Source organism: Bufo gargarizans, chromosome 2 (assembly GCF_014858855.1).
Source record: "Bufo gargarizans isolate SCDJY-AF-19 chromosome 2, ASM1485885v1, whole genome shotgun sequence".
Lineage (NCBI taxonomy): Eukaryota > Metazoa > Chordata > Amphibia > Anura > Bufonidae > Bufo > Bufo gargarizans.
Genome location: NC_058081.1, coordinates 23,347,528 through 23,374,608, shown reverse-complemented (window position 1 = coordinate 23,374,608; position 27,081 = coordinate 23,347,528). Strand labels below are relative to the sequence as shown.

The 27,081-nt window shown below is 46.0% G+C and overlaps 1 protein-coding gene across 1 annotated transcript; it reads left to right on the top strand.

Annotated features, from left to right (window-relative positions):
- Positions 1-2,259: 2,259 nt before the first annotated feature.
- Positions 2,260-7,591, top strand: LOC122929272 (zona pellucida sperm-binding protein 3-like). Its single transcript, XM_044282791.1, has 8 exons — positions 2,260-2,751; positions 3,415-3,533; positions 4,769-4,872; positions 4,942-5,119; positions 5,195-5,315; positions 6,939-7,030; positions 7,144-7,277; positions 7,362-7,591. The coding sequence occupies exons 1-8, from the start codon at positions 2,260-2,262 to the stop codon at positions 7,589-7,591; spliced, it is 1,470 nt and encodes a 489-aa protein (XP_044138726.1).
- Positions 7,592-27,081: the final 19,490 nt, after the last annotated feature.

Genomic DNA, 27,081 nt, shown 5'->3' with positions numbered 1-27,081 from the left:
CACAGTGCAGCACAATATACTGCCCCCAGCAGAACCAGATACCACAGTGCAGCACAATATACTGCCCCAGCAGAACCAAATACCACAGTGCAACACAATATACTGCCCCAGCAGAACCAATTGCCACAGTGCAGCACAATATACTGTCCCAGCAGAACCAAATACCACAGTGCAGCACAATATACTGCCCCAGCAGAACCAAATACCACAGTGCAGCACAATATACTGCCCCAGCAGAACCAAATACCACAGTGCAGCACAATATACTGCCCCAGCAGAACCAAATACCACAGTGCAGCACAATATACTGCCCCAGCAGAACCAAATACCACAGTGCAGCACAATATACTGCCCCAGCAGAACCAAATACCACAGTGCAGCACAATATACTGCCCCAGCAGAACCAAATACCACAGTGCAGCACAATATACTGCCCCAGCAGAACCAAATACCACAGTGCAGTTGGGGGTTTGGGGGGCCCCTTGGGCATCAGCCCACTGAGAGATTTTCCTGTAGGATGTATGGCCAGCCTGCCCCTGGATACATAACTGAGAAGAAATAGAGAATGGGGGTCATTTACTAGGACCAGCATTTTACGCCGGTCTTAGATGCCCCTCCTGCGCTGCTGTAAGACTTGTCTAATTTATGGAGAGTCGTGCACATGGCGAGAAAAACCGCTCCACTCCCCCAGGGTGCTGACACACGTTCACGCTTTTTGAGGCAGTTTTTAATCCAAAACCAGGAGTTGAATGAAAAAAGTGGAGAAGTAGTATTTTTCCTAAAGTTAGTAAAGTTGCTGGGATCCAGGTTCCCGTCCTGGTCTCTACGACTCTCAAATGTACATGGCGCAAAACCGCCAGTGCGAGAAAATAATGCAAAAACAGCATTGCAAAGCCAGGGCAACTCATGACTTTTTAAAAGCCCAGTGTATTGCCTTATTCACACAGTCAGCGGGGCACATGTACTATCGTGTCTGCGCCTGTTTACAGGAGTAAAAAAGCGTTTTCCGACAGTCTTATTTTTTAAGTCTCATTTACCAACTGATTCTGCGCCTTGTTCATCTAGACGGGGAAAAAAAGTCCTGCATGCAGTACTTTTGTTTCCGTCTAAAAAAACTGATCTCAAACCAGATTAAGGCTACATGCACACGACCGTATGCGTTTTGCAGTCGGCAATTTGCGGATCCGCAAACAAAAATGGAGGACATCCATGTGCCATCCTTTCTTTTTTTACGGATCTATTGTAACAATGCCTAAAACGGACAAGAATAGGACATGTTCTATTTTTTTTTGCGGGGCTACGGAACGGACATACTGATGTGGACAGCACACGGTGTGCTGTCTACATTTTTTGCGGACCCATTGAAATTAATGGGTCTGCATCCTATCCGCCAAAAAACGGAAGGGACGCGGAAACAAACAACGTTCGTGTGCATGTAGCCTAAAACTGATGCAACAGGATCTTTTTTTTTTTTTTTTTTTACTGGATCCTGTTTTGTTTTCCCTCTTGTCTTCTGACGGATCAGAGGGACAGAAAGCTAAACAGTGATGTGAACCCTAAGGATTCATGCAAACAAACGTATTTTCTTTCCGCCTCCGTTCTATTTTTTTGCGGACCGTGTGCGGAACCATTCACTTAAATGGGTCCGCAAAAATGATGGAAGGTAATTTGTGTGCATTCTGTTTCCGTATTTATGTTCCGCAAAATTTGTGCATCTCCTATTATTGTCCGCAAATCACAGTCCAAGGTCCTATTCAAGTCAATGGGTCTGTAAAAATAACGGAACGCATATTGAACACATCTGTATGTCATCCGTATTTTCTGAATCCATACTGTAGAAATGCTATGCCGAGCCCATTGCTCATGTGTTTGGTGATTAAGTTACTGTTTCCGTTTCCGATCCGCAAAAAACGGATTGCATACGGAAACCATACAGATATGTTTTCTGGAACGGAAGAGGACTTAAACCAGAGAGAGAAAAAAACAACTCAGATACGGAACAACGGATCCATGAAAAACGGACCACAAAACAACACCGGCCGTGTGCATGAGCCCTAAGGAATTAATACACCCAAGAAATAAACACAAATCCCTTATTAACTCCACCACTGGACTCTGCATTGCCATATCCTCATCAGGTGTGGATGATGTCCAGCTGAGTATAATGAAGGGTCAGGTGAAGTGATGACCATGTGATGGGTGAGGTATAAAGATCTCCTCCCTCCACCCCTTCCTGGTGTGACTTCTCCTGTAGTCAGGATGTTGTTTGGGATTAGGTGGAGTTGGCTGCTTGTGGTTCTCATCTATGGGTCAGGCTTTAGCAGTGCCTTGGTTCAATATCGGCGCCAGCCAGACACTCGGTGGAGGAATTATCAGCCTGGATGGGGATCTTCTAGAACTGTATCTGCAGTAGGTTCTCCTAGAGGAGATATTTTGTCTCCAGTTTCTGGAATTGGGTCTCTGAGACGTTCTGGTCCTGTGTCTGGATGGGGTCGCATGTATCCTGGAGTAGGTTATCAGTCCCGACAGCTTACACAGCCCCCACCAATTATGCTGAACCCATCGTCCCCTGTCAGAGTGCAGTGTGCTGAGGACAGTATGGTGGTGACTGTAGAGAGAGACTTCTATGGTAATGGTAGACTGGTGAATCCTTCAGACCTGGTCCTTGGGACCTGCACAGCTGGATCTCAGGCCTCAGTTACTACTGTAGACTTTCAAATTGCTCTTCAAGAATGTGGCAGCAACCTAGAGGTAAGTTGGTGGAGGACTAAAGGTCCCTAATAGTAGACAAATATGCACTGGGCAACAATTACTGTGTTTATCATGAAAACCCTTTAGGTCCTTTTTTACTATATTGAAATGGTTGTGGATAGAGATGAGCAAATTTCATATTTTGAAATTTCATTATGCTTTCACTGGTAAAAGGTGAATTGTGTTATGGATTCTACTACCACGGACCATAATGCAATTGTATTATGACGGAATACCTCTAAAGGCATTCTGTCATAGACTTGCGTTATGGTCCGTGGTAACGGAATCCATAACACAATTCTCCTTTTACCAGTTCATGCTTTATTTACAAATTTCATTCTCTGAAATTCTCTTATCTTTTGTTGTGGACATAGATTTGGTTTATTTGAGGTACATTAACCCTTTCTACAACTTGTGCCCAGGAATATTGGCTAGTTTTTGCTGGTATACTATGGTGTTATGGCAAAGTCATAACACAATCTAACCAGTTGTCCATGTCTGGCCTTGCAATGTACTTGCCCCACTGCTTTGTCAAGTTTCTCTTCTTGTATATCTTATAGGGTGGCCATTTCTTACAAAATTTTCCCACTGCTTTTTTTTTTTTTTTTTTTTTTGTGCTTTTGAGTGGAGACTAACCTTATTGTGGCTCTTTATCTCCTCAAGATGACTTCAGATATACTTGTCTACAAGATCAACTTGTCTTACAACCCCACCACCTCCCCTAATGTGCCCATCATCAGGTCCAATCCTGCAGTGGTTCCCATCTGGTGTTACTACCCACGGTAAGTCTGTACTAATAGTGTGCTCTATAGCTATGTCTTCTAGAGTCTTCCAGTGGTGAAATGTCTTCCAGGACTTCCAAGTTAAGCTAGATGGTAGTTGTTGAATGTGGTCACATTGAGACAACTGTTTGCCCCAACCATCCATGAGACAGTCCCGTCTTGATGGATCTGACTGGAATGGTCACAGCTTGATTCCACTTACAATATGAAGCAATGTTCTGTAGCATCGGTACTGTGATCTTTGGCCATGTAATGAGTATAGCAGCTGTACTGTCCATGTAGCCCCATCCTAATTATTGCATTAATCATGCCGCTCCTCTTCAAGGTTCATAATGACTCTGAAAGGAATCATGACAAACATTCCCCTCTTGCTCTGTTAATACTAGTGACCGGCTTTAAACTGTCTCCTCTCTTGGCATGTCTGTTTCACCAACTACTTACAACAGGCATGTCCAAAGTGCGGCCCTCCAGCTGTTGCAAAACTACAACTCCCAGCATGCCATAATAGCTGTTTTGCAACAGCTGGAGGGTCGCACTTTGGACATGCTTGACTTACTCTCCATGTAGCTATTCTGGAGAACCTTTAACTATTCCTGTTTTCTAATGGAAGTTGGCAGTATGCCATAAAGGTCTGAGTGTTCAGTTTTGGGGTGTCTGACACTAATTCTATAGGTGCTGCCAGTCACTATGCAGGGACACCCAGATTAGCTTTCATTGCAAACTGCCAGTAATTTAATAGTGGTTGGAATAATGGAGGGGAGGACTGCAACCCACAAGATACTCCAGAAATGTTATGACCTGGGAATTGATTACTAAAACAAATGTCTGGGGAGGAGACAGGCCCTCTTTGAATAGGACCTGGCTGGAGTACTAAAGACCAAAAAATTTGGTCAGCAACCATCAAACTCTTTGGTGTAAGTAGAGCAGGACTGGTCAGGGTGTTGTAACTTCAGTTAAAAGTGCTGGAACACCCCTAAGGCCTCAATACCATAAGTGTCTGCTTCGCTAATTTACCATATGGTTAACAAGATACTTTCAAGTTCTAGTCAACCTCTCAAAGGGCTTGTCCACCATTACAACCATGGCTGCTTGCTTCCCAAAATCACCCCTCCTGTCCATTGGCTCAGCTCTATAGTGAATAGGACTACACTGTGGTGCCACATGGGATGATTATGGAAAGCTGCTATTTACTTGCAATCATGTACAGTTATCCTTTCATTTCTCTACTCTTCCAGATTTGGCAATGTAAGCAGCAATGCCATCAAGCCAACATGGGCTCCCTTCAGCACCACAGTGAGCTCAGAAGAAAGGTTGTCTTTCTCCTTGACTCTCATGACTGGTAAGACTTCTTCCAGTAGAGGGGTGCTTAGTCTCTTGTCTTGTACTAATGGCCTTATTTTGTCTGTAGAGGACTGGAGTGCTCCTCGTCGATCACTGGTCTACCAGCTTGGTGAGATCTTCTACATAGAGGCCTTTGTGGACATGGAGAACCACGTCCCGATGATGCTGTTTGTTGATAGCTGTGTTGCCACCCTTACTCCAGATGAGACCTCTAATCCTCACTATGACATCATTGCTTATAATGGGTGAGTTAACTTTTTTTTTTTTTTTTTTTCTTCTGTTAATTCAAGGGCATCTTCACTGAAAAATTTCTCCTACAGGTGCTTGATCGATGGAATGCTAGGAGAATCCTCTTCAGCCTTTGGTTCTCCAAGATCTGAAGCGAATAAGCTTCGCTTCACAGTTGATGCGTTCAGGTTCATTAACAGTGACCTTTCTATGGTAAGGACTAGAGATGGTAGTATGACCCTGAATGCCAAGCAATTAACTTTTTGTAGTTGTCTTTAACATCCTTGTTTTCACCCCACTAATTGGGGTTGAAAGCACACAACTGGCCACTGTTCTAACCTGCACTTTCAACATTAGTCTGTTAACAAAATTGGATGTTACACACTGCTTACATGGCACTGTAGCACAAGTGCCAGTGGTACCTTAGTCACCACAAAAAGAACAATCACCAACTGAAATTATGTTTAACCCATATGTGAATGAGGGCTCGTAGGTGCCCAGGCCGCTCTGTCTTTCACATTGCTTGTCCTGCCCTGTAAGGGTTCTTTTACACTAGCGTTATTCTTTTCCGGCATTAAGTTCTGTCCTAGGGACTAAATACCAGAAAAGATCTGAGTTTTATCCTAATACATCCTGAATAGAGAGCAATCCGTTCAGGGTGTCTCCAGTTCAGTCTTTTTGACTTTTTAGGACGGAGATAATACTGCAGCATGCTGCGGTTTTATCTCCATCCCAAATTCCAGAACACTTGCTGGAATGCCAGATCTGGCATTTCTTCCCATTGACATGCATTGATGCCGGATCCAGCCCTGAGTGTTCCGGCAAAACAGATCAGTTTTTTGCGGTCTGCGCATGCTTAGACCACAAAACATGTGAGAAAATAATGCCAGATGACACCGGAGAGATGGATCCAGCATTTCAATGCATTTGGATTGATCAGGATCCTGTTCCGGCGATGGCACTGCCTGCCAGCACCTCCGGCCTGGGCATGCTTGCTGGTTTCGCACTGCGCATGCGCACTTGATTTATCGATGCTGCTCGCCACAATGGGCATCAGTAACAAAACAGACTTACAGGGCAGGACAAGCAAGAGGTTGGGGAGTAGTAAGGCTCCATTCACACGTCCGCAAAATGGGTCCGAATCCTTTCCGCAATTTTGCAGAAAGGGTGCGGACCCATTCATTCTCTATGGGGACGGAATGTGCTGTCTGCATCCACATTTGCGGATCCGTGCTTCCGTTTCCGCAAAAAAATAGAACATGTCCTATTCTTGTCCACAATTGCAGACAAGAACAGGCATATTCTATTATGTCGGCAATGTGTGGTCCGCAAAATGCGGAACGCACATTGCCGCTTTCCATGTTTTGTGTATCCGCAAAACACATTGCGGACGTGTGAATGGAGCCTAATATGGAAAAGGCAGTGGCCTGGGCACCTACATCACGAGCACAGCCCCTGGACACTTGCCAGCCCTCATCTGCATATGGATTAAATGTTTTTCGGCTGACAGTCTAACAGAGCAACCATCGGTACTTGTGCAAGAGTGCCATGTAAGCAATGTGTAACGTCAAATTTAGGAAACAGACTCCCTTTAATGGAGGTAAATGTACTGGAGTGTATATTCTCCTTTGATAACCTGATTATAATAGTATTCTGCTTGACACTAATGTACATTAACTGTTTGAAATAAGAAACTCTAACTATTGAAACAGAATAACCCATATGGGAATCCTAATCCTTTCTAGTATGGGTCCTGAGGGTAACTTCTCCAGCTGTCCAAGATTATGAATGTAAATTATTTTGCATGAGATATAAACTGTAATTGTGGTGTCTTAGATCTACATAACCTGTCACCTGAGAGCTGCTGACATCAACCAGACGCCTGATCCAATGAACAAGGCCTGCTCCTACAACAAGGCTACCAGCAGGTAAAACCTTGCACACCTGAGTGTCTTCAGTTAGATGACTACACAACCCTAGATGGGGTCTTTGATATCAATGGATGTTCTCCCAATGGTTGACACTTTTCTTGCTCGTACAGTTGGTCACCTGTGGAAGGCCCCAGTGCGAACTGCCAGTGCTGCAACACTGGGAACTGTGCTACAGTTGGCAGCCGGAGAACAGCATGGGGCCCACAACCTGCCAGGTCAAGAGGAGTTGGGAAGAGAGATGTTGGTGAGTTCTTCATTCAAACGTCCCCCTAAAGCTTCCATAAATGTCAAGGTATTTGAAAATGGGTGTTGCTAATTCTTCCACTAGGTTCTCATCTAGAGAAATACACTCTGGCCAGACTGGGCCCTCTTCTAGTGACTGGATCTAAGCCTAACCAGGTCTCCAAGGAAGGAATTTCCCAAGCTTCCAGAATGGTTGTAGAAGAACCTCTGCAGTTGTGGGTGCTGGTGGCCATGGGCTCAATCACTTCAGTAGTTGTTGCTGTGACTCTTATTGTGGCTGCAAAATGTCTTCTGAAAAAACTGTCTCACAAATAGTCCAGAAATAAAAATGAGTAAAATGTTACTTGCGTCTCTTTGTCTCAATCGATGTTACCATTGGTTGTATGAGATTGGCTTCATGTGACCCATAACTTCATGCATGGTCCAGCGAAACAGACCATCTCCTGGTGCTATATACATCAGTACTATAGGGCTATATGGAGGATTTTCTGTGGTTCACATGGAAGTACAGTAGAGACCAAAAGTTTGGACACCACCTCATTCAAAGAGTTTTCTTTATTTTCATGACTATGAAATTGTAGATTCACACTGAAGGCATCAAAACTATGAATTAACACATGTGGAATTATTTACATAACAAAGTGTGAAACAACTGAAAATATGTCATATTCTAGGTTCTTCAAAGTAGCCACATTTTGCTTTGATTACTGCTTTGCACACTCTTGGCATTCTCTTGATGAGCTTCAAGAGGTAGTCACCTGAAATGGTTTTCACTTCACAGGTGTGCCCTGTCAGGTTTAATAAGTGGGATTTCTTGCCTTTATAAATGGGGTTGGGACCATCAGTTGCATTGTGGAGAAGTCAGGTGGATACACAGCTGATAGTTCTACTGAATAGACTGTTAGCTTTTTCTTTTTTTTTTTTCCTTGCCATACTACAAATTCTAAGTAAAGAAAAACAAGTGGCCATCATTACTTTAAGAAATGAAGGTCAGTCTGAAAACTTTGAAAGTGTCCCCAAGTGCAGTCACAAAAAACCATCAAGAGCTACAAAGAAACTGGCTCACATGCGGACCGCCCCAGGAAAGGAAGACCAAGAGTCACCTCTGCTGCGGAGGATAAGTTCATCCGAGTCACCAGCCTCAGAAATCACAGGTTAACAGTGTGAACCGAGAGCAAGGCAGGTGGTTTGACTCCGCAACCAGAAAAGAGTGCGTATGCAGAAGTCAAGATTAAGAAAATTGCATTTACTACAAATTAATAAAAGCAGGTTAACAGTGAAATCACAGAGATAAAGACAAGTAAAATATTCAAAACAGTATAAACAATTCAAGTCAGATACTGCAACAATTTTCACCTTTGCTGTGTCCGTGTTCGCAGTGCGGACACTAAGAAATAACAGTCCCCGGAACTATCCCTAACTGACCCTAACTTTCAAGCGGGTGCGCACCCCCCTTATCCCAGTGGTCCAAGTGGACCTCTTACAGTTTGTGGAAGTGCACGATGGGGCCCGATGTCGTCCTTTTCCTTTAACCAGCGCAGGATCCGCAACAAAGAAGTCCTCCTCAGCAGGCCGGAAAACCAGATGAATATAATCCAGAATTTTACAGTGACTGTCCGGTACCTCGACAGCACTGTGAGTCTCTTTACTGTTTGGGGAAATCCACTCAGCCCAATGTCGGCTCCACAGGTTAGTTGCTGCACACAGTCCTTTTAACTTGCTTTCACTATATGCACAGTCTCTTTATACTCCATCCGTCTCTAGACTGAAGTTCACACAGCTTGGCTGCACAGGAACGTCCTTTAGTATCTCCACACACGTCTTGCACAGCACAGAACTTGCTTTCGTTCTAGCCAAGATGGCAGCCGTTCTAGTTCCAGTCTCTCTTCCTCATTCTTCCTGCTCACACTGACATCATAAGGGGCGTGTCACTTCAACACTTAACTGATGTGTTAAAGAGCCACTATCACATTAATACACTTTCTCTATGGTAAACTTCAATGCAAATTGGTCCTATGCTGCCATCTACTGACCAAACGAAAACTGCAGGCATTTACATTTATCTGTATTACTGGAATAGCATTATACATTAAATTTTAACAGTTTACCAGGATAATGAAACTTAGAGACATTACATATTTCCCCCCCCCCCCCCACTTTAAGATTGGCAGTCCCTGCCAATGACTGAATATCCAGAGGGCTGTACTCTTATATGTAGAGTGGTAATGTACCGTTGTATGGCAGGCCAAATAAACTCGTCCTGCGCATACCGAACAGGGGGAATGCCAGCATTTGGTCTAGTGGTGCGTCTGAGAACCACTGGTATACTCTGGGGTACTGTAGCCATAGGCTGAGGACCAGCAGACTCCGCACCAGAGGGGGCACAGGCTGGGGGCACACTAGTCACAGGTGGAACATCCTCAGGAGCGGGGATTGGCCAACAATCATCCTCATCATCGTAAGCCCATTCCACACCACCAGTCTCGGACTGTGGGAGCTCGTTGACATTATCAGTTCCATCACAATTTGCTTCTTTAGATTGACACAGGTGCAACATATTTCTGTGAAGTACTCGGACACAATCAGTTCCTTCCTTCTGAACTTCGTACACAGGACCATTTGCATACTTGCGGGCAACTACACAATATGGCACAGCCTCCCACCTGCTTTCCAATTTTCCTTGAGGCTTCTTGACACGTATCAGCACCAGGTCACCTGGCTGCAATGGTGCCCTTTGCACCGGGGTCTTATCAGGATGAGAATTTTCTTGCAGACGCTGTCGCACCAATCAATGAACTGTCTCAAGTCTCTGCCGGTGTGCTCGCACCCAGGAGGCTGGATCTCTTGGAGGGAACCCATCCACATCATTCAACTGTAACTCTCCGACACTTCGCCCAGACCGTCCAAAGAGGAGAGTATAAGGAGAATACCCCGTTGTAGAATGGACCTGATTGTTATAGGCCCACACCATCTCAGACAAGAACTGAGGCCACTGTAACTTCTTGTCCTCCTCCAAAGTCCGCACCATCTGTAGCAGAGTTCTATTAAATCGTTCGCAGGCTCCGTTTCCTTGGGGATGGTATGGAGTCGTGTGCGACTTCTTTATCCCATAGATACGTTGAACTTCTTTCATTACATGTCCCTCAAAGCAAGCCCCTTGGTCAGAGTGGATGCGTTGTGGACACCCGTACACTCGGATGAAATCTTGGCATAGGGCTCAAGCTGCTGACTCAGCGGTCTGGTCCTTGGTGGCGGTCACCACCGCAAATTTGGTGAAGTGGTCCACCATTACGAGGCAGTACTGGTGCCCACTGTTGGATGGGCCCACCATTAGGTAGTCTATCATGACGATCTCTAAAGGTTCCTGGGTCACTATGGTTTGCAGGGGAGCTCTTTGTTCTATTGCCTTATGGATCTCACAAGTTCGACATCTATGACATACTTCTTCGACCATTTGACGGAGAGCTGGACAGTAAATCAGTCGCTGTAGCCAACGAAAGGTCTTCTCATGACCAAAATGTCCATTCTTATTATGAGCCTCAAGAGCCAATGATTGAGCCAGTTCACTAGGCACTACGATTTGGTAACAAATGTCGATTTCAGAAGGCAGATATACCTTTCGGCATAGCACTCCATTTTTCATCTCTAACTTTTCCCACTGACTCAGGACTAATAGCATTTCACGGGTCAGTCGTTCTCTTTCCTCTTTACAGGGCTTCTTGCCTTTCTCAACACACTTGATCATTTTCGCCAGCCCCTCATGGGCCTGCTGTATTTGCACCCATTCCTGTAGTGAGGGGCCAAAGAAAGGAGCCGTTTCGGTCCCTTCCACTGCACACTGCATAGCAGTGACCAAGGCTTGTGAAAATCTGCTGAAGTCAGGCATCTCCACATGCTCCAACTCATGATCCACGTCTCCGCTGGGGGCCTGGGTAGTTACCCTAGAAAGTCCATTGGCATTTTGGTTCTCCGTCTTGGACCGATACTTAATGCGGTAATTGAACTTAGACATTCGGGCTATCCACCTCTGCTCCAAAGCCCCGAGCTTGGCATTTTCCAGGTGAGCCAATGGGTTGTTGTCAGTCAGTACTAAGACTTCAGCTCCGGTCAAATACTCAGAGAATTTCTCAGTCATGGCCCATACCAGTGCCAACAGTTCTAACTTGAATGAACTATAATTGTCAGGGTTTCTCTCAGAATCTCGCAAGGATCGGCTGGCATACGCTATGACACGCTCTTGGCCATCCTGGAACTGAGATAGCACCGCTCCGAGACCATACAGGCTTGCATCGGTATATAGCTGGAAGGGCAAGTGGTAATCAGCATACGCTAAGATTGGGGCCGTTGTAAGAGCATCCTTCAATGCCTGGAAGGCGTGTTCCTGTTCAGGGCCCCATTTCACAGACCGGTTCTTCGGACCCCCGGCGGTGCCTCGTAGGAGAGCATTAAGTGGCGCTGCTACTCTAGCAAAGTCCTTAATAAACCGTCGATAGTAGCCGGCTACTCCCAGGAACGCCCTCACTTCTCGCAGGGTAGTCGGTGTCGGCCAGTCTTGAACAGCCGCTATCTTGTCCCTTGACGGCCTCACCCCTTCTCCTGATACACAATGACCCAAGTAATCAATTTCAGATTGAAACAACCGACATTTACTGGGTTTCAGTTTGAGCCCATGTTCCCGCAATCGTTGAAATACTTGTCCCAACTGTCGGAGATGGTCCTCAAAGGTTGCAGAGTACACTATAATGTCATCCAAGTAGATGAGAGTGAATTCAAAGTTGAAGTCACCAAGACATTTCTCCATCAATCGTTGAAACGTTCCAGGTGCATTTGTCAATCCAAAGGGCATCCGGTTAAATTCGTATAGTCCCATGGGCAAGATAAAGGCTGTCTTTTCCTTATCTTTCTCGGCCATTGGCACCTGCCAATACCCACTAGCCAGGTCTAGTGAGGAGAAGTAGCGGGCTCTTCCTAGTGCTGAAAGGGACTCCTCAATCCGAGGTAAGGGGTAGGAATCTCGTACGGTGCAGGTATTCAACTTTCGATAGTCTACGCAAAACCGAATGGACCCATCTTTCTTCCTTACTAGTACCACTGGAGCTGCCCAGGGACTTTGGCTTTCTTGAATGATCCCACCCTGCAGCATCTGGGTCAACAGTTCTTTCACCTCCTGATACATCTGTGGAGGAATTTGTCGGTAGCGCTCTCTGATTGGAGGGGTGTCTCCTGTGGGAATCTCATGGTAGATCCCTGTTGTACATCCAAAATCTTCAGCATGACGTGCAAAGGTTGTGCGGTTTTCCCATAACAGTTCATCTACCTTCCGGATCTGTTCCAGAGAACATGAAGAAGTCTCTATCTTCATCTGTTCTCGAATTGCACCGCCATTCCATTTAGGGGTGGGGTTCTCGCCTTCCCCCATAGACACGGTTACGGCCCATTCACCTCGTTCAGCCGGCCTCAACTGCATCGGGGTCGCTTTCCTCACTTCCTCCGGAGTCACATAGAGGTTAGCCAGCAGCCTTCCTGGGGCTAGGTCTACACTCTGATCCTGAGTGTTCACACATCGGAGGGGTACTCTCCCATTGCGGACTACTGCCAACGAACGGGCTACTAGCGGATCAACACTTCTTCCGGCTGTCGGCAGTGGTTCTATCAACACAGCTATGCCCTCTAGTTTCCTACAGGTGCCTACAGGCATGGACACTATCATCTCCCGTCTGGGTGGCAACGTAACTTTTGTATGCAGAGGGACCGAAATTCGAGCAAGAGGACACTGTGCATCTGAACTCTTCTGTAAGCCACATGTTCGGACCAGCTGCTGGAAGGCCGTTTGAGTAGGCCGATGGCTAGTGGTTTCTCTCCAATAACCGTGACCTTTCTTTTCAAAGAGAATCTGATCCAATTCTTTTAACACATTCATCCCCAAGATGACAGGGACCTTTACTTCATGTGACTCCTGTACTACCACAATGCCTTTCTTGCCTAGATCTTGGCCACATAATCTGACATTCATCCAGGCCACTCCCACCACCGGTACTGGTAACTGATTAGCTGCGACCACTCGTATAAATGTACGGGGATCATATTTCACATGTCGCTGAAAATACCGTTCGTAACAGTCTCTACTCAGGGTTGTTACTTGGGAACCCGTGTCAATCATCCCGGTAACCGGAATACCTTCCAATTCCATCTGTATGATGGGACTTGCAGCGATCAGATCCTCTTCAGGGCATTCTCCTCTCATAATCTCCTTCTCAGTTTCCCCTACTGCCCGCCCTACTGCAGCAGGGGATTTCAGTTTAACGGCGGTCTCTCATAAGCTTGTCGCTGCTCTGGACATCTAGCAGCAATGTGGCCCACGCGTCCACAATCCCAGCAGCGTATTTCCCGTCGCTCTGGCCATCGGTTTGGTCCCCTTCGGTAAGCCCCATCGTTCTCTCCTGAGAGTTGTACTACATTATTGGGACCCCTTCGGTAGGTCCTATCCTCATCCCTCCAGTAGGGTTGTGGGTGATTCTGACCTTCTTGGTATGAACGGCCCACCCCTTCGTCTCTAGTTTTCTGGAGGCCTGCAATTCTCATAGAATTCTCATTACAATTGGTTTGTAGGTGTTCCATTTGCTCTTGCAATTTCTGCATTACTGTAAGTATCTCTTTAACTGTCCCTTTTTCCACAGTTTCGGGGCCAGAGCTAGCCCCCTGCGACAATGTAACTCCAACTGCGGTCTGAGGCTTCTGAACCATACTATTGGCACGTGAAATGGCCTCCACCTGCACGTCATGAAATTTAGCATCAGTCTCCCGTCGTATAAAGTCCTGCATAGCAACAGTCAAGCTGCCATCACGGATCCCCAGAACAAACTGGTCACGGAGTGTCCGATCAGGGTTACAGAAGGCTGGTGAGCCCCCTCTTTCCTTCCCTTGAATATCTCGGAGCAGTTCTTGTAGGGCATTTGCATACTGAGGGAGACTTTCATTCTCCTTTTGTACCCTCTGGAAGAACCGTGCCTGCAGGGACCCCAGCAATGCGGTTTCTCCATAAATAGTTTCTAGAATCTGGGCAACTTGCTCAAATGTCTGTCTTTGTTCAAATGGCCGCAATATCACTGTAGTCTTAGCATCTCCTTGTAACGTCAATATGGCTAGCTCTACTAGTACTTCTGGTGCGGTCTGGTACATGCGCTGTACCATTCGTATCTGCTCTGCCCACAAACTCACAGACATATTATTGCCATCAAACTTTGCTAACTGACTCATTACAGCCCCTGCTGGCATTCTTCCTCCAGCACCATCCCTTCTAACGGGTGCGTCGCCGTCCATTCTGGTAGGCGGATCCTGCCGACTACGCCAATTTGTGAACCGAGAGCAAGGCAGGTGGTTTGACTCCGCAACCAGAAAAGAGTGCGTACGCAGAAGTCAAGATTAAGAAAATTGCATTTACTATAAATTAATAAAAGCAGGTTAACAGTGAAGTTACAGAGGTAAAGACAAGTAAAATATTCAAAACAGTATGAACAATTTAAGTCAGATACTGCAACAATTTTCACCTTTGCTGTGTCCGTGTTCGCAGTGCGGACACTAAGAAATAACAGTCCCCGGAACTATCCCTAACTGACCCTAACTTTCAAGCGGGTGCGCACCCCCCTTATCCCAGTGGTCCAAGTGGACCTCTTACAGTTTGTGGAAGTGCACGGTGGGGCCCGATGTCGTCCTTTTCCTTTAACCAGCGCAGGATCCGCAACAAAGAAATCCTCCTCAGCAGGCCGGAAAACCAGATGGATATAATCCAGAATTTTACAGTGACTGTCCGGTACCTCGACAGCACTGTGAGTCTCTTTACTGTTTGGGGCAATCCACTCAGCCCAATGTCGGCTCCACAGGTTAGTTGCTGCACACAGTCCTTTTAACTTGCTTTCACTATATGCACAGTCTCTTTATACTCCATCCGTCTCTAGACTGAAGTTCACACAGCTTGGCTGCACAGGAACGTCCTTTAGTATCTCCACACACCTCTTACACAGCACAGAACTTGCTTTCGTTCTAGCCAAGATGGCAGCCGTTATAGTTCCAGTCTCTCTTCCTCATTCTTCCTGCTCACACTGAGGCAGGCTGACATCATAAGGGGCGTGTCACTTCAACACTTAACTGCTGTTTTAAAGAGCCACTACCACATTAATACACTTTCTCTATGGTAAACTTCAATGCAAATTGGTCCTATGCTGCCATCTACTGACCAAACGAAAACTGCAGGCATTTACATTTATCTGTATTACTGGAATAGCATTATACATTAAATTTTAACACAGTTTACCAGGATAATGAAACTTAGACACATTACATGACTGTTTCTTACAACAGCAGCTCAGATTAGAGACCAAGTCAATGCCACACAGAGTTCTAGCAGCAGACACATCTCTAGAACAACTGTTAAGAAGAGACTGTGTGAATCAGGCCTTCATGGTAGAATATCTGCTAGGAAACCACTGCTAAGGACAGGCAACACCTCCAGGCTGTGTAAGGGCTATTTGACCATGAAGGAGAGTGATGGGGTGCTGCGCCAGATGACCTGGCCTCCAGTCACCGGACCTGAACCCAATCGAGATGGTTTGGGGTGAGCTGGACCGCAGAGTGAAGGCAAAAAGGCCAACAAGTGCTAAGCATCTCAGGGAACTCCTTCAAGACTGTTGGAAGACCATTTCAGGTGACTACCTCTTGAAGCTCATCAAGAGAATGCCAAGAGTGTGCAAAGCAGTAATCAAAGCAAAGGTGGCTACTTTAAAGAACCTAGAATATGACATATTTTCAGCTGTTTCACACTTTTTTGTTATGTATATAATTCCACATGTTAATTCATAGTTTTGATGCCTTCAGTGTGAATCTACAATTTTCATAGTCCTGAAAATAAAGAAAACTCTTTGAATGAGAAGGTGTGTCCAAACGTTTGGGTCTGTACTGTATGTTATGGGAACATCTGTATAGAGCTGAGGGGTGGTTCATGGCTCACACTCTTCAGGAGCAGAATAAGAATTGGAAGCTTCTCTCTGGAGGCTAAAATTGCTTTAGATTTAGGCTACTTTCACACCTGCGTTAGGTGCCGATCCGTCTGGTATCTGCACAGACTGATCCGCACCTATAATGCAAACACTTAGATATGTTCAGAACGGATCCGTTTGCATTACCATGAACCAAAAAAAAATAATATATATATATTTTTTTTTTTTGTTCATGATCATGCAAAGGGATCCGTTTTGACTTTACATTGAAAGTCAATGGGGGACGGATCCATTTGAAAATTGAGCCATATTATGTCAACTTCAAATGGATCCGTCCCCATTGACTTACATTGTAAGTCTGGACGGATCCGTTTGCCTCCGCACGGCCAGGCGGACACCCGAACGCTGCAAGCAGCGTTCAGGTGTCCGCCTGCTGAGCGGAGCGGAGGACAAACGCTGCCAGACTGATGCATTCTGAGCGGATCCGCGTCCACTCAGAATGCATTAGGGCTGGACGGATGCGCTCAGGGCCGCTTGTGAGAGCCTTTAAACGGAGCTCACAAGCGGAGCCCCGAACGCAAGTGTGAAAGTAGGCTTAGACTGGTAATATTGATCGGGTCACAAAAGCAGGTCTGCATGATGCATAGGTATGAATGGGTTTGCTAATCACTATACAGATGCATCTAAAAAAATAGTTGTGCTTGCTGCCTAAGCCTTATGTATGGACCTACTAATAACCCAGAGGATCTATAATCTGGGAATCTAAATTGCACCCCCTTCCCAATGACACAGCCTTAAAGGACTAATTTGTAAAGATCCAAATGGAGAAACTGTTATTTGATGGTTCTCAGGTTGGGACATACAGATTTTCCCATGGCATAGCAATAGTATGTGCCCTTAAATGTCTGATGGGTGTGGGTTTCACCTTCAAAGAAGAGCCTGGCTTGAAGTGCATACTTTTCCATTGATTGCTATGGGAATTCTGACAAGACTGGTAGCTCAGCTGTTTTTTGGAAATGCCATATCAGTCAATGAAGAGGGTGGCATGCTCTGTTCTTGGCTGGACTGTGTTCTTAATGTCCAGTGGTGGACTAGGAACCCCTTGACAGTTGCACAGTGCAAATCTTTCAGTAGGACATGGGGCTTATAGCTTAATATCTGCTAGTCACTATCTTAGGCTTCAGGCCACTAGATCTGAATCCTAGGAGTCAGTACAATAGGACAGGTGGTCAGCATGACCTGATGTGGCAGTGCACTAACTTTATCTGCAGGCTGACCATTGCAGTTGGCAACATGAATGGGGAGTGAGGCAAGCAATTTCTACTTTGGCACTTGAGAGGGACAGTATAAATAAATGCAGCACTCCTGGGGCCAGCCATAATGGAAGGGTGTTATAAATATAGTGGGCACTGTTGGGGTCCCAGCAGTGCCCACTTAGTAGTGTCTTGCAGGAGTTTGTATAGTGCCCCCTCTTTTATATAGAGGAGCACTTCCTGCAGCATACTAAATTGGGGGTAGCAGCAGGATAATGCCATTGGGAACCAGAAGGAAGAAGATGATCTGGTCTGAGTGGAGAACATGAGTAAAGAGAACATCTACATCACTGGATGTAAGAGGTATGATGTATATAATGTCCAACTCTAATATGCTCTTAGCAATAGGGTTGAGGAAGGAGTTGGACTGGGAAATTGGCATGGGGCGCTATTTTGCTTTTACTTTAAGGCTAAAGCTAAAATTTATCCAGGCCAAATTGTTTTATCTGATGCAGACGTGGTTGTGGACAGATAGGACTGCTTCCAGGAATAGTGAACTGAATAGGGCCCCCTGACATAGCTGTGCTTTTGGGCCCTAGGTTTCCCCGGGTTGGACCTGCCTCTGGGACCCACTAGACGCTGAAGGCAAAATAGAAGAAAATTTGTGAGGTCCACCCAGGACGGATATGTGGAGTATTTGATGTTGTACAGTACCTGCAATGTAGATGAGACTGAAGATCATCCACAGACTGTAAAAAAAATCTGCAGGGTAAATTGACCAGCAATGTGGATGTTACACCTGCAGCATGATTAATTCTGCAGACTTTCAGTGTCCTCTTTTGCAATGCATGGGGAGAGGGGGGGCCTGAGCCAAAACCTGGTGCTGGTCAAACACGAACATGTACAAATCTTTCCCTTCTGTCTGTGGAGCCTCCACTGCTGGTTTTGGCTCACTGATGGAAATCACTGATCACAACCCTGAAGTGTGAATGAGGCCTTAGAGAGGATACTTCTAATGTTTTCCACTTCTGTTTGGCTCCAAGCCCGTGTTTTGGTTCTAAACAGGTCTAGAGTAAGGAAGTAGCAATCAGGAAAAGCTCAAAACTCCAGAGGATAGCTTAAATTTTTAGTGAAAACGCCTAAAGTAGCATGACATCTGGGACAGTTCCTCCCATTCCCCCCCCTTTTTGGGAAAATGGTAATACAGTGGTTCCTCAAGTTACAATATTAATTGGTTCGAGGACGACCATTGTATGTTGAGTAATTAGTTCCAAAATGAAGACATTGAGCTGTTAGCATGAGACCTCACTATCTACCACGTGAGTTTACACAGGTTGTGTTAGCAATCTACGTGCCCCCCTCTGCCAATGCTTTAGTTGCCTGTGACATTATTCACACTGTGACCAGCAGTCTCCAGACAAAACACCCCCAGGTTCTTTTTGCTCTCTGGAGACTTTAATCGCGTGTCCCTATCTTCCACTCTTCCCACCTTTACCCAGTATGTTAACTGCCACACCAAAGACAATAGAGCGACGGACCTACTGTATGCTCCTCACCTCTCCCTTCCCTGGGGGGCTCAGACCACAATCTGGTTTATCTTCAGCCTGTGTACAAACCCCTTGTATGCAGAGAACCAGCTGTGAGGCGCACAGTGAGAGGATGGTCTGAGGGACTGTTTCAGCTGCTCTGGGTGGGATGAGCTCTCTGCTTCTCATGGGGAGGACAACATTACTGACTGCATTAGACTACATCAACTTCTGTGTGGAGAACACAGTGCCAGTCATGAAGATACAGTGGTTTCCTAATAATAAGCCTTGCATTAACCCAGAAATAAAGGCTCTCAAGGAAAAGAAAAGCCTTTAAATTTGGAAACAAGGAGAAGCATAAAACTGCAGAAGGAGCTGAGAAGGAAGATCAGAGAGGGGAAAACCATCTACAGGAAGAAGATGGAGGACCAGCTGCAGCAGAATAATACATACGGGGTCTGGAAAAGCCTGAAAACAATCGCCGGTCACAAACCGGGTCAAATCCAGACTTGCAGGTGACTCGGGGTGGGTTAATGAGTTGAAAACGTTCTTCAATAGGTTTGACCCGATACCCATTCCCCCATGCTGCTACAAATGCCCCCCACCACCACTGCCTGTTTACCTCTTAGCAACCTACCACCACTCTCCCCCTCTACAGCAGAGGACTCCATTGTTCACCCCTCCCCACATGCCCACCTTGTCCTTCACCACACGCCAGGTGAGGAAGGAACTACAAATAAAAACAAGGTGCATAAAGCTGCAGGACCAGACGGCATCAGTGCAGCGTGCCGGACCGCAGGGGAAAACCCGTGAGGCTCACGGTGGTCCGATGGGTGCAATAGTCGTTTGTACTCACCGTTAGCGGGTGCCTCCCTGAGTCAGTGCAGTGGATGGAAAGACCGCATAAGATCTTCTGGGGCACTTTCTGTTGCAGGGAACACCAGCCAGATGTTGGTTGAGGTGCCCTTGATGGTGGTGATGTTTAGGGTGCTTGTGGCTGGGCCCCTGTGTCTGTGACGCCAGCACCGTAAGGTGCAAATATTGAGAGTAGTGGTAGTAAGAAAGATTTGGAATAAAAAGACTAGAATTTTAAATAAACTCCTGGTAGTACTGAAGCTGATCCACAGTTTATCAATGTATGAAAAGTCATTTACATCAGAGCAGCTTTTACAACGATTCCCATTAGTTCTCAGAAGTTGCATGGGGAATAGTCCTTGATGACAATCACTTTCTCTCTCAATGCTCCAAATTGGAGGTTAATGCTGTTTTATTGTACTGTATAATCCTATACTTCAGTTTCCTTTTATAGGAATACTATACTCAGACAAATGATCCTTTTGTCTTTAGGTATGGTGGGTAGCTTATGGCTTGAGATCTCTCCACCTAATGCAAAGGAGGCTGGAGTCACATACATGACAGGTGCCTTTCTTTGTCAATATCTTCATTACCTCTCTGAGTTGTCTGTCGAGCTGGCGGCGGCGGCAGGGCACAGGGAGATGAGCGCTTCCATTGTGGAAGCGCTCATCTCCAGTCATCTGTATCGCCGTCCTCAGGACAGAGATAAAGATGCCTGTGCTGCGGAAGGGGAGGGAGAGGCGTGTCCCTTTCCCTTCCTCTGATAGGCTGCAGGCACTAGGCCGGCGCAGGCGGCGCGATGATGTCATCGCGCCGCCTGAGCCATACAGCGTGGGACACAGGTCGGAAGAGGCCTGCATCGCATCGCTGACATGGAGGTAAGTATGTGTTTTTTTTTTAATTATTTTTATTATATACAATACTTTTACTGGCGGGGGCTGTTATTACTGGGGGCTATTATTACTGGCACAGGGGGGCTGTTATTACTGGCACAGAGTGGCTGTTATTACTGGGGGCTGTTATTACTGGCAAAGGGGGGCTGTTATTACTGGCACAGGGGGGCTGTTATTACTGGGGGCTGTTATTACTAGCACAGGGGGGCTGTTATTACTGGGGGCTGCTATTACTGGCACAGGGGGGCTATTATTACTGGCACGGAGGGGGCTGTTAATACTGGCACATGATTGGGGGCACTATAGGGGCATCTACTGAGGCCACAAAGAAGGGGTATTTTATATGGGCTCTCTGTACAGTACAATTTTATACTGGTACACATTATGGTGGGTACTATGGGGAAGGGGGGAGAGGAGTACTATGGGGTCATCTACGGGGGGCACTAAGAAGGGGTATTTTATACTTTCAACTTATGGGGGACACTGAGGGCATCTACTGGAGCATTTTATACTGGTACATTATGGGGGGCACTAGGAGGAAGGAGGGTGTGGAGCACTATGGGGGCATTTACTAGGGGCACTATATAAGGGTATTTTATACTGGCACTATGGGGACATTAGCTAAACTGGGGGCATTACAAGGGGGTATTTTTTGCACTGTCACATTATAAGGAGAATTATTTCTACTGGGGGGGACATTATGGTGGGCTTTATTACTCCCCCCCCCCCCCATGGTATGACCCCCTAGTAGCAGCACCAGCCTCTCTCTGCTCTGCTATTCCTCTGCCCCTTCTCCAAATCCTTATTATGAAATCTTTCTCATTAGGATAAAACACATCAGCTCCGCCGAGCCCCCGGCCAAAGTGTTGAAGTGGTGTCCGAGATCGCCAAGGGCCAAGCCAAGTAACTGTAAGTTTTCATGTGAAATATGTTTGTTATACACATATAGCCTACACTGTGCCACACAATGTACAGTATACCTCTACACTGTGCCCCACAATATACAGTATACCGCTACACTGTGTAGTCTGTTCTATAAGCACCATTGTTTTGTGGCAGCGGACAGAAAATAATTTGAAAGTGCCCCTCCCGAGACCAGGCTCTGGATCCGCCACTGCCTCCAAGATGCAAGCTGAGGTGCAGGTTGTCCTCAGGCATCATACATCGACCTTCTTCTTTCTGCACTCACTACACACTTGGTGTAGGGTGGAGTTAGTCCTGTAGGCTTGTTATAACCTCCTACTCCTATGCAACTTTATGAGAATATGTTTACAAGGACAGTTTGCATGAAACACAATCACAACATTAAGCAGTGTGTTTCAGGACACTGCATCAGCTCCAGGCTCCTGAAGTGCTGCTCAGAACAACTGTGTGGCATCATCATGGGTCACATGTTTAACATGAGCCTGAGGCTGGAGAAGGTTCCACAGCTGTGGAAGACTTGTTTGGTACCAGTGCCAAAGACCCCACACCCAAAAGACCTCAGCAGCTACAGGCTGGTAGCACTGACCTCACACTTGATGAAGACCCTCGAGAGGCTAGTTCTCAACCATCTTCGCCCCCTGGTGAGGTTTGCCTACCAGACTGGCATCAAGGTGGATGATGCCATCATCTACCTCCTACACCGAGCTTTAACTCACCTGGAGAGGCCTGGAAGCACTGTGAGGATTATGTTTTTTGATTTCTCTACTGCATTTAACACCATCCAACCTGGACTTCTGAGGGATAAGCTGTAGATGGCAGGAGTGGACCATCACATGTCACATTGGATACTTGACTACCTCACAGAATGCCCACAGTTTGTTAAATCTCAGGGTTGTGTCTCTGACAAACTGATCTGCAGTACGGGGGCACCACAGGGAACTGTGCTGGCACCGTTCCTCTTTACCCTCTACACTGCAGACTTCTCCATCAACTCCCCAGGCTGCCACCTACAGAAGTTCTCTGATGACTCTGCCATAGTCAGCCTTATCACAGGTGAGGATGACTTAGAGTACAGATAGGGGACACAGGATTTTGTCGATAGGTGTCAGCGGAACCAGCTCCAGATCAACGTGGGCAAAACCAAGGAGCTAGTGGTGGATTTCTGCAGACACAGGCCCTCTGCTTTGGTTCCGGTGAACATACAGGGAATGGACATTGATCTGGTGGACTCTAATAACTACCTGGGTGTTCACTTGAACAGCAAACAGGACTGGAGCCATAACACTGATGCTCTTTTCTGTTGAGGAGACTGAGGTCCTTTTGGAGTGCAGGGGATGCTCCTAAAGACCTTCTTTGACTCAGTGATGGCATCAGCCATATTCTATGGTGTGGTTTATTGGGGGAGCAGCTTATCTGTGGCTGAGATATAGAGATTAGATAAGCTCATTAAAAAGGCCAGCTCTGTCCTAGGTTGTCCCCTTGATCCAGTGCAGGAGGTAAGTGACAGAAGAACTCTAGCAAAATTAACATCACTGTTAGACAATGTCTCCCACCCCATGCACAAAGCTGTTGTGGAGCTGGAGAGCTCCCTCAGTGACAGACTGCTGCATCCTAGGTGCACGAAGGAATGTTATCGGAGGTCCTTACTCCCAGTAGAAGTTAGGATTTATAACCACCACTGTTCCCAGAAACCCAGTAGTGAATTTTTTAGGTAAATTCTGGTATTTTACTCTTTAATTTCTAATTACTCTTATTTTTGCTCCTGTTGTGAATGTGATTGCTGCTGTTATGCCAAAATTTCCCCACTGAGGGACAATAAAGGGATCTTCTTCTTCTTCAAAATAGATGAAACAAGTCCTTACATATAACGGTCAGGAATAGCTGATAACCAGCAACTAATACAGATATTTTACCAGATAAATGGCCTTGATTGGTGGGATCTGTAATATCCCAGAGGGGCATTACTTCTCCTAAAACACCCCCACTATCTTCTAAGGTCCATCCAATGTCATCTTGCATATTTGTCCTGCATAAAATGTGTATATCTATTCCCTTGCAAATGTTGTGTTTACATGTAATGTACCTGGTTTACCAGCAGATGGCGGCAACGGTGGCAGAGTTAGTTTCCCTGGAGAGGAACCTTCTAATTCCATTCCAGCCTTCTCTAGAGAGGGAGGAGTTTAGTTAGAGTCAGCGAGTCTAGCTTACCCCCTGTAAGGGGAAGCAGCAAGCCCTCGTCCCTCCTGGACAAGCCCTGCCTGTGAGTTCTAAATGGTTGCACGTTCCCTCCTGGGATTGCATTGCCTAAAGCCAAGCTAAGTAAGCTTGAAGCCAGGAAGAAGTTTTCCTAGGATTACAGTGAGAGTCAGACTACAAAAATCTAAGTTCCTGCAGAAGAGGAAATGTTCCTATTTAACCTAGCCGACGTAGCAGGGCTGAGAGTGTTTGCCTGCCAAAACCTGCTGATGACCAAGATAAAGTTTGGAAGATTGTTCCTTGATACAAGTTTTTGCAAAGTAAAGCTGTGTTCAATGGTAATAAAAGTCTGGACTTAATTATTTCTTCATCCATGTTAATCACCCCTTTTATTACTGCTGTGGACAACCACGTCTGGGATCCAAGTATATCCAGGTAGGAGCACTGTGAGACGTCCATCCAACACCTTCAGGGATATTGCAGGCAACCCTTAAACCGCTCTGGCAATCCTACACCTGGATACCAACACCACTATACCTAAAGGGGACTCCATGTCCTCGTTGTTTAAATGCAACTGGCGTCACAACAACTTTCTCTATCAGAGGGACATATATCGTAAAAACCTCTGAAAGGGTAAGAGATACCCCCAGACGCTGCCCTAGTCCACTGCAGGTCTGAGGCAATGTATGTTGAGTCCAGTTTCAACTTACGATGGGTCAGAAAAGACCACTGTATGTTGAAAATATTGTATCCTGAGGCCATTGTATCTTGAGGAATTACTGTATACAGTTGCAAGAGAAAGTATGTGAACCCTTTGGAATGATATGGATTTCTGCACAAATTGGTCATAAAATGTGATCTGATCTTCATCTAAGTCACAACAATAGACAATCACAGTCTGCTTAACTAATAACACACAAAGAGTTAAATGTTACCATGTTTTTATTGAACACACCATGTAAACATTCACAGTGCAGGTGGAAAAAGTATGTGAACCCTTGGATTTAATAACTGGTTGAACCTCCTTTGGCAGCAATAACTTCAACCAAACATTTCCTGTAGTTGCAGATCAGACGTGCACAACGGTCAGGAGTAATTCTTGACCATTCCTCTTTACCAAACTGTTTCAGTTCAGCAAAATTCTTGGGATGTCTGGTGTGAATCGCTTTCTTGAGGTCCTGCCACAGCATCTCAATCGGTTTGAGGTCAGAACTCTGACTGGGCCACTCCAGAAGGCGTATTTTCTACTGTTTAAAGGATAACTGTCACACTTAGACCCTAATTTCAATTTTCATATACACTCACCTAAAGAATTATTAGGAATACCTGTTCTATTTCTCATTAATGCGATTATCTAGTCAACCAATCACATGGCAGTTGCTTCAATGCATGTTGGGTTGTGGTCCTGGTCAAGACAATCTCCTGAACTCCAAACTGAATGTCAGAATGGGAAAGAAAGTTGATTTAAGCAATTTTGAGCGTGGCATGGTTGTTGGTGCCAGACGGGCCGGTCTGAGTATTTCACAATCTGCTCAGTTACTGGGATTTTCATGCACAACCATTTCTAGGGTTTACAAAGAATGGTGTGAAAAGGGAAAAACATCCAGTATGCGGCAGTCCTGTGGGCGAAAATGCCTTGTTGATGCTAGAGGTCAGAGGAGAATGGGCCGACTGATTCAAGCTGATAGAAGAGCAACGTTGACTGAAATAACCACTCGTTACAACCGAGGTATGCAGCAAAGCATTTGTGAAGCCACAACACGCACAACCTTGAGGCGGATGGGCTACAACAGCAGAAGACCCCACCGGGTACCACTCATCTCCACTACAAATAGGAAAAAGAGGCTACAATTTGCACGAGCTCACCAAAATTGGACTGTTGAAGACTGGAAAAATGTTGCCTGGTCTGATGAGTCTCGATTTCTGTTGAGACATTCAAATGGTAGAGTCCGAATTTGGCGTAAACAGAATGAGAACATGTATCCATCATGCCTTGTTACCACTGTGCAGGCTGGTGGTGGTGGTGGTGTAATGGTGTGGGGGATGTTTTCTGGGCACACTTTAGGCCCCTTAGTGCCAATTGGCCATCGTTTAAATGCCACGGGCTACCTGAGCATTGTTTCTGACCATGTCCACCCCTTCATGACCACCATGTACCCATCCTCTGATGGCTACTTCCAGCAGGATAATGCACCATGTCACAAAGCTCAAATCATTTCAAATTGGTTTCTTGAACATGACATTGAGTTCACTGTACTAAAATGGCCCCCACAGTCACCAGATCTCAACCCAATAGAGCATCTTTGGGATGTGGTGGAACGGGAGCTTCGTGCCCTGGATGTGCATCCCTCAAATCTCCATCAACTGCAAGATGCTATCCTATCAATATGGGCCAACATTTCTAAAGAATGCTATCAGCACCTTGTTGAATCAATGCCACGTAGAATTAAGGCAGTTCTGAAGGCAAAAGGGGGTCCAACACCGTATTAGTATGGTGTTCCTAATAATTCTTTAGGTGAGTGTATATAGTTACTAATAGCATGATATTCCAGAATCAGTTACTATTAGACTGACTTACCCCATATTTAATAAGATTCAGCCCTTAGCAACCAGTCTGCATAAAACTGCAATCTCACTATTCAGTTAAGATGGCTGCCACTGCCCTCACCCTGAGGCTAATCCCGCCTGCCCTCACTAGCCAGTAACAATAGCCCCCCAAAAGTGTCAGTAACCAGAGCCCTCCACCCTAAAGGGTTAATCTCCTGCAGCACAAAGGGGTCCTCTTACCACATGTTGCTTTCATTTATACACTGAGCAGATGGCAGATCTCCCTTCCCTGGTCTACGCTGCTCCAGCTCTGCATTGTCCCAGTCTGCTGAGTGAGGGAACGTCTGCCAAGTGCAGGGACAGGGAGAAGTGCACACAGCCCAGGCACTGTTATCAGCTGCTGGGGAGGACCTGGCTTTAATCATTTACCTACAGTCCCTGGCTGTCTGTAATCTGACCTTGCAGTCCTCCTTCAACACAGAGGACAGACCCTGCATAGCAACCTGATTTTAAGCAGAGGTAAAAGTAGGCAGTAGAGGGAACAAAACTGTGGAATTAAGGGGTAATTGAATACACAGTGAAAAGTTGAAATAGGGCCACCAAGGAGATATTAATCAC

What these genes read in the sequence shown, in the direction of transcription:
- LOC122929272 (XM_044282791.1), top strand. Translation starts at nt 2,260, where the DNA reads ATGTTGTTTGGGATTAGGTGGAGTTGGCTGCTTGTGGTTCTCATCTAT. An exon ending in CTCCTTGACTCTCATGACTG is followed by an intron (nt 4,873 to 4,941) that starts GTAAGACTTCTT and finishes TTTTGTCTGTAG; the next exon opens with AGGACTGGAGTGCTCCTCGT. An exon ending in AGTTGGGAAGAGAGATGTTG is followed by an intron (nt 7,278 to 7,361) that starts GTGAGTTCTTCA and finishes TTCTTCCACTAG; the next exon opens with GTTCTCATCTAGAGAAATAC.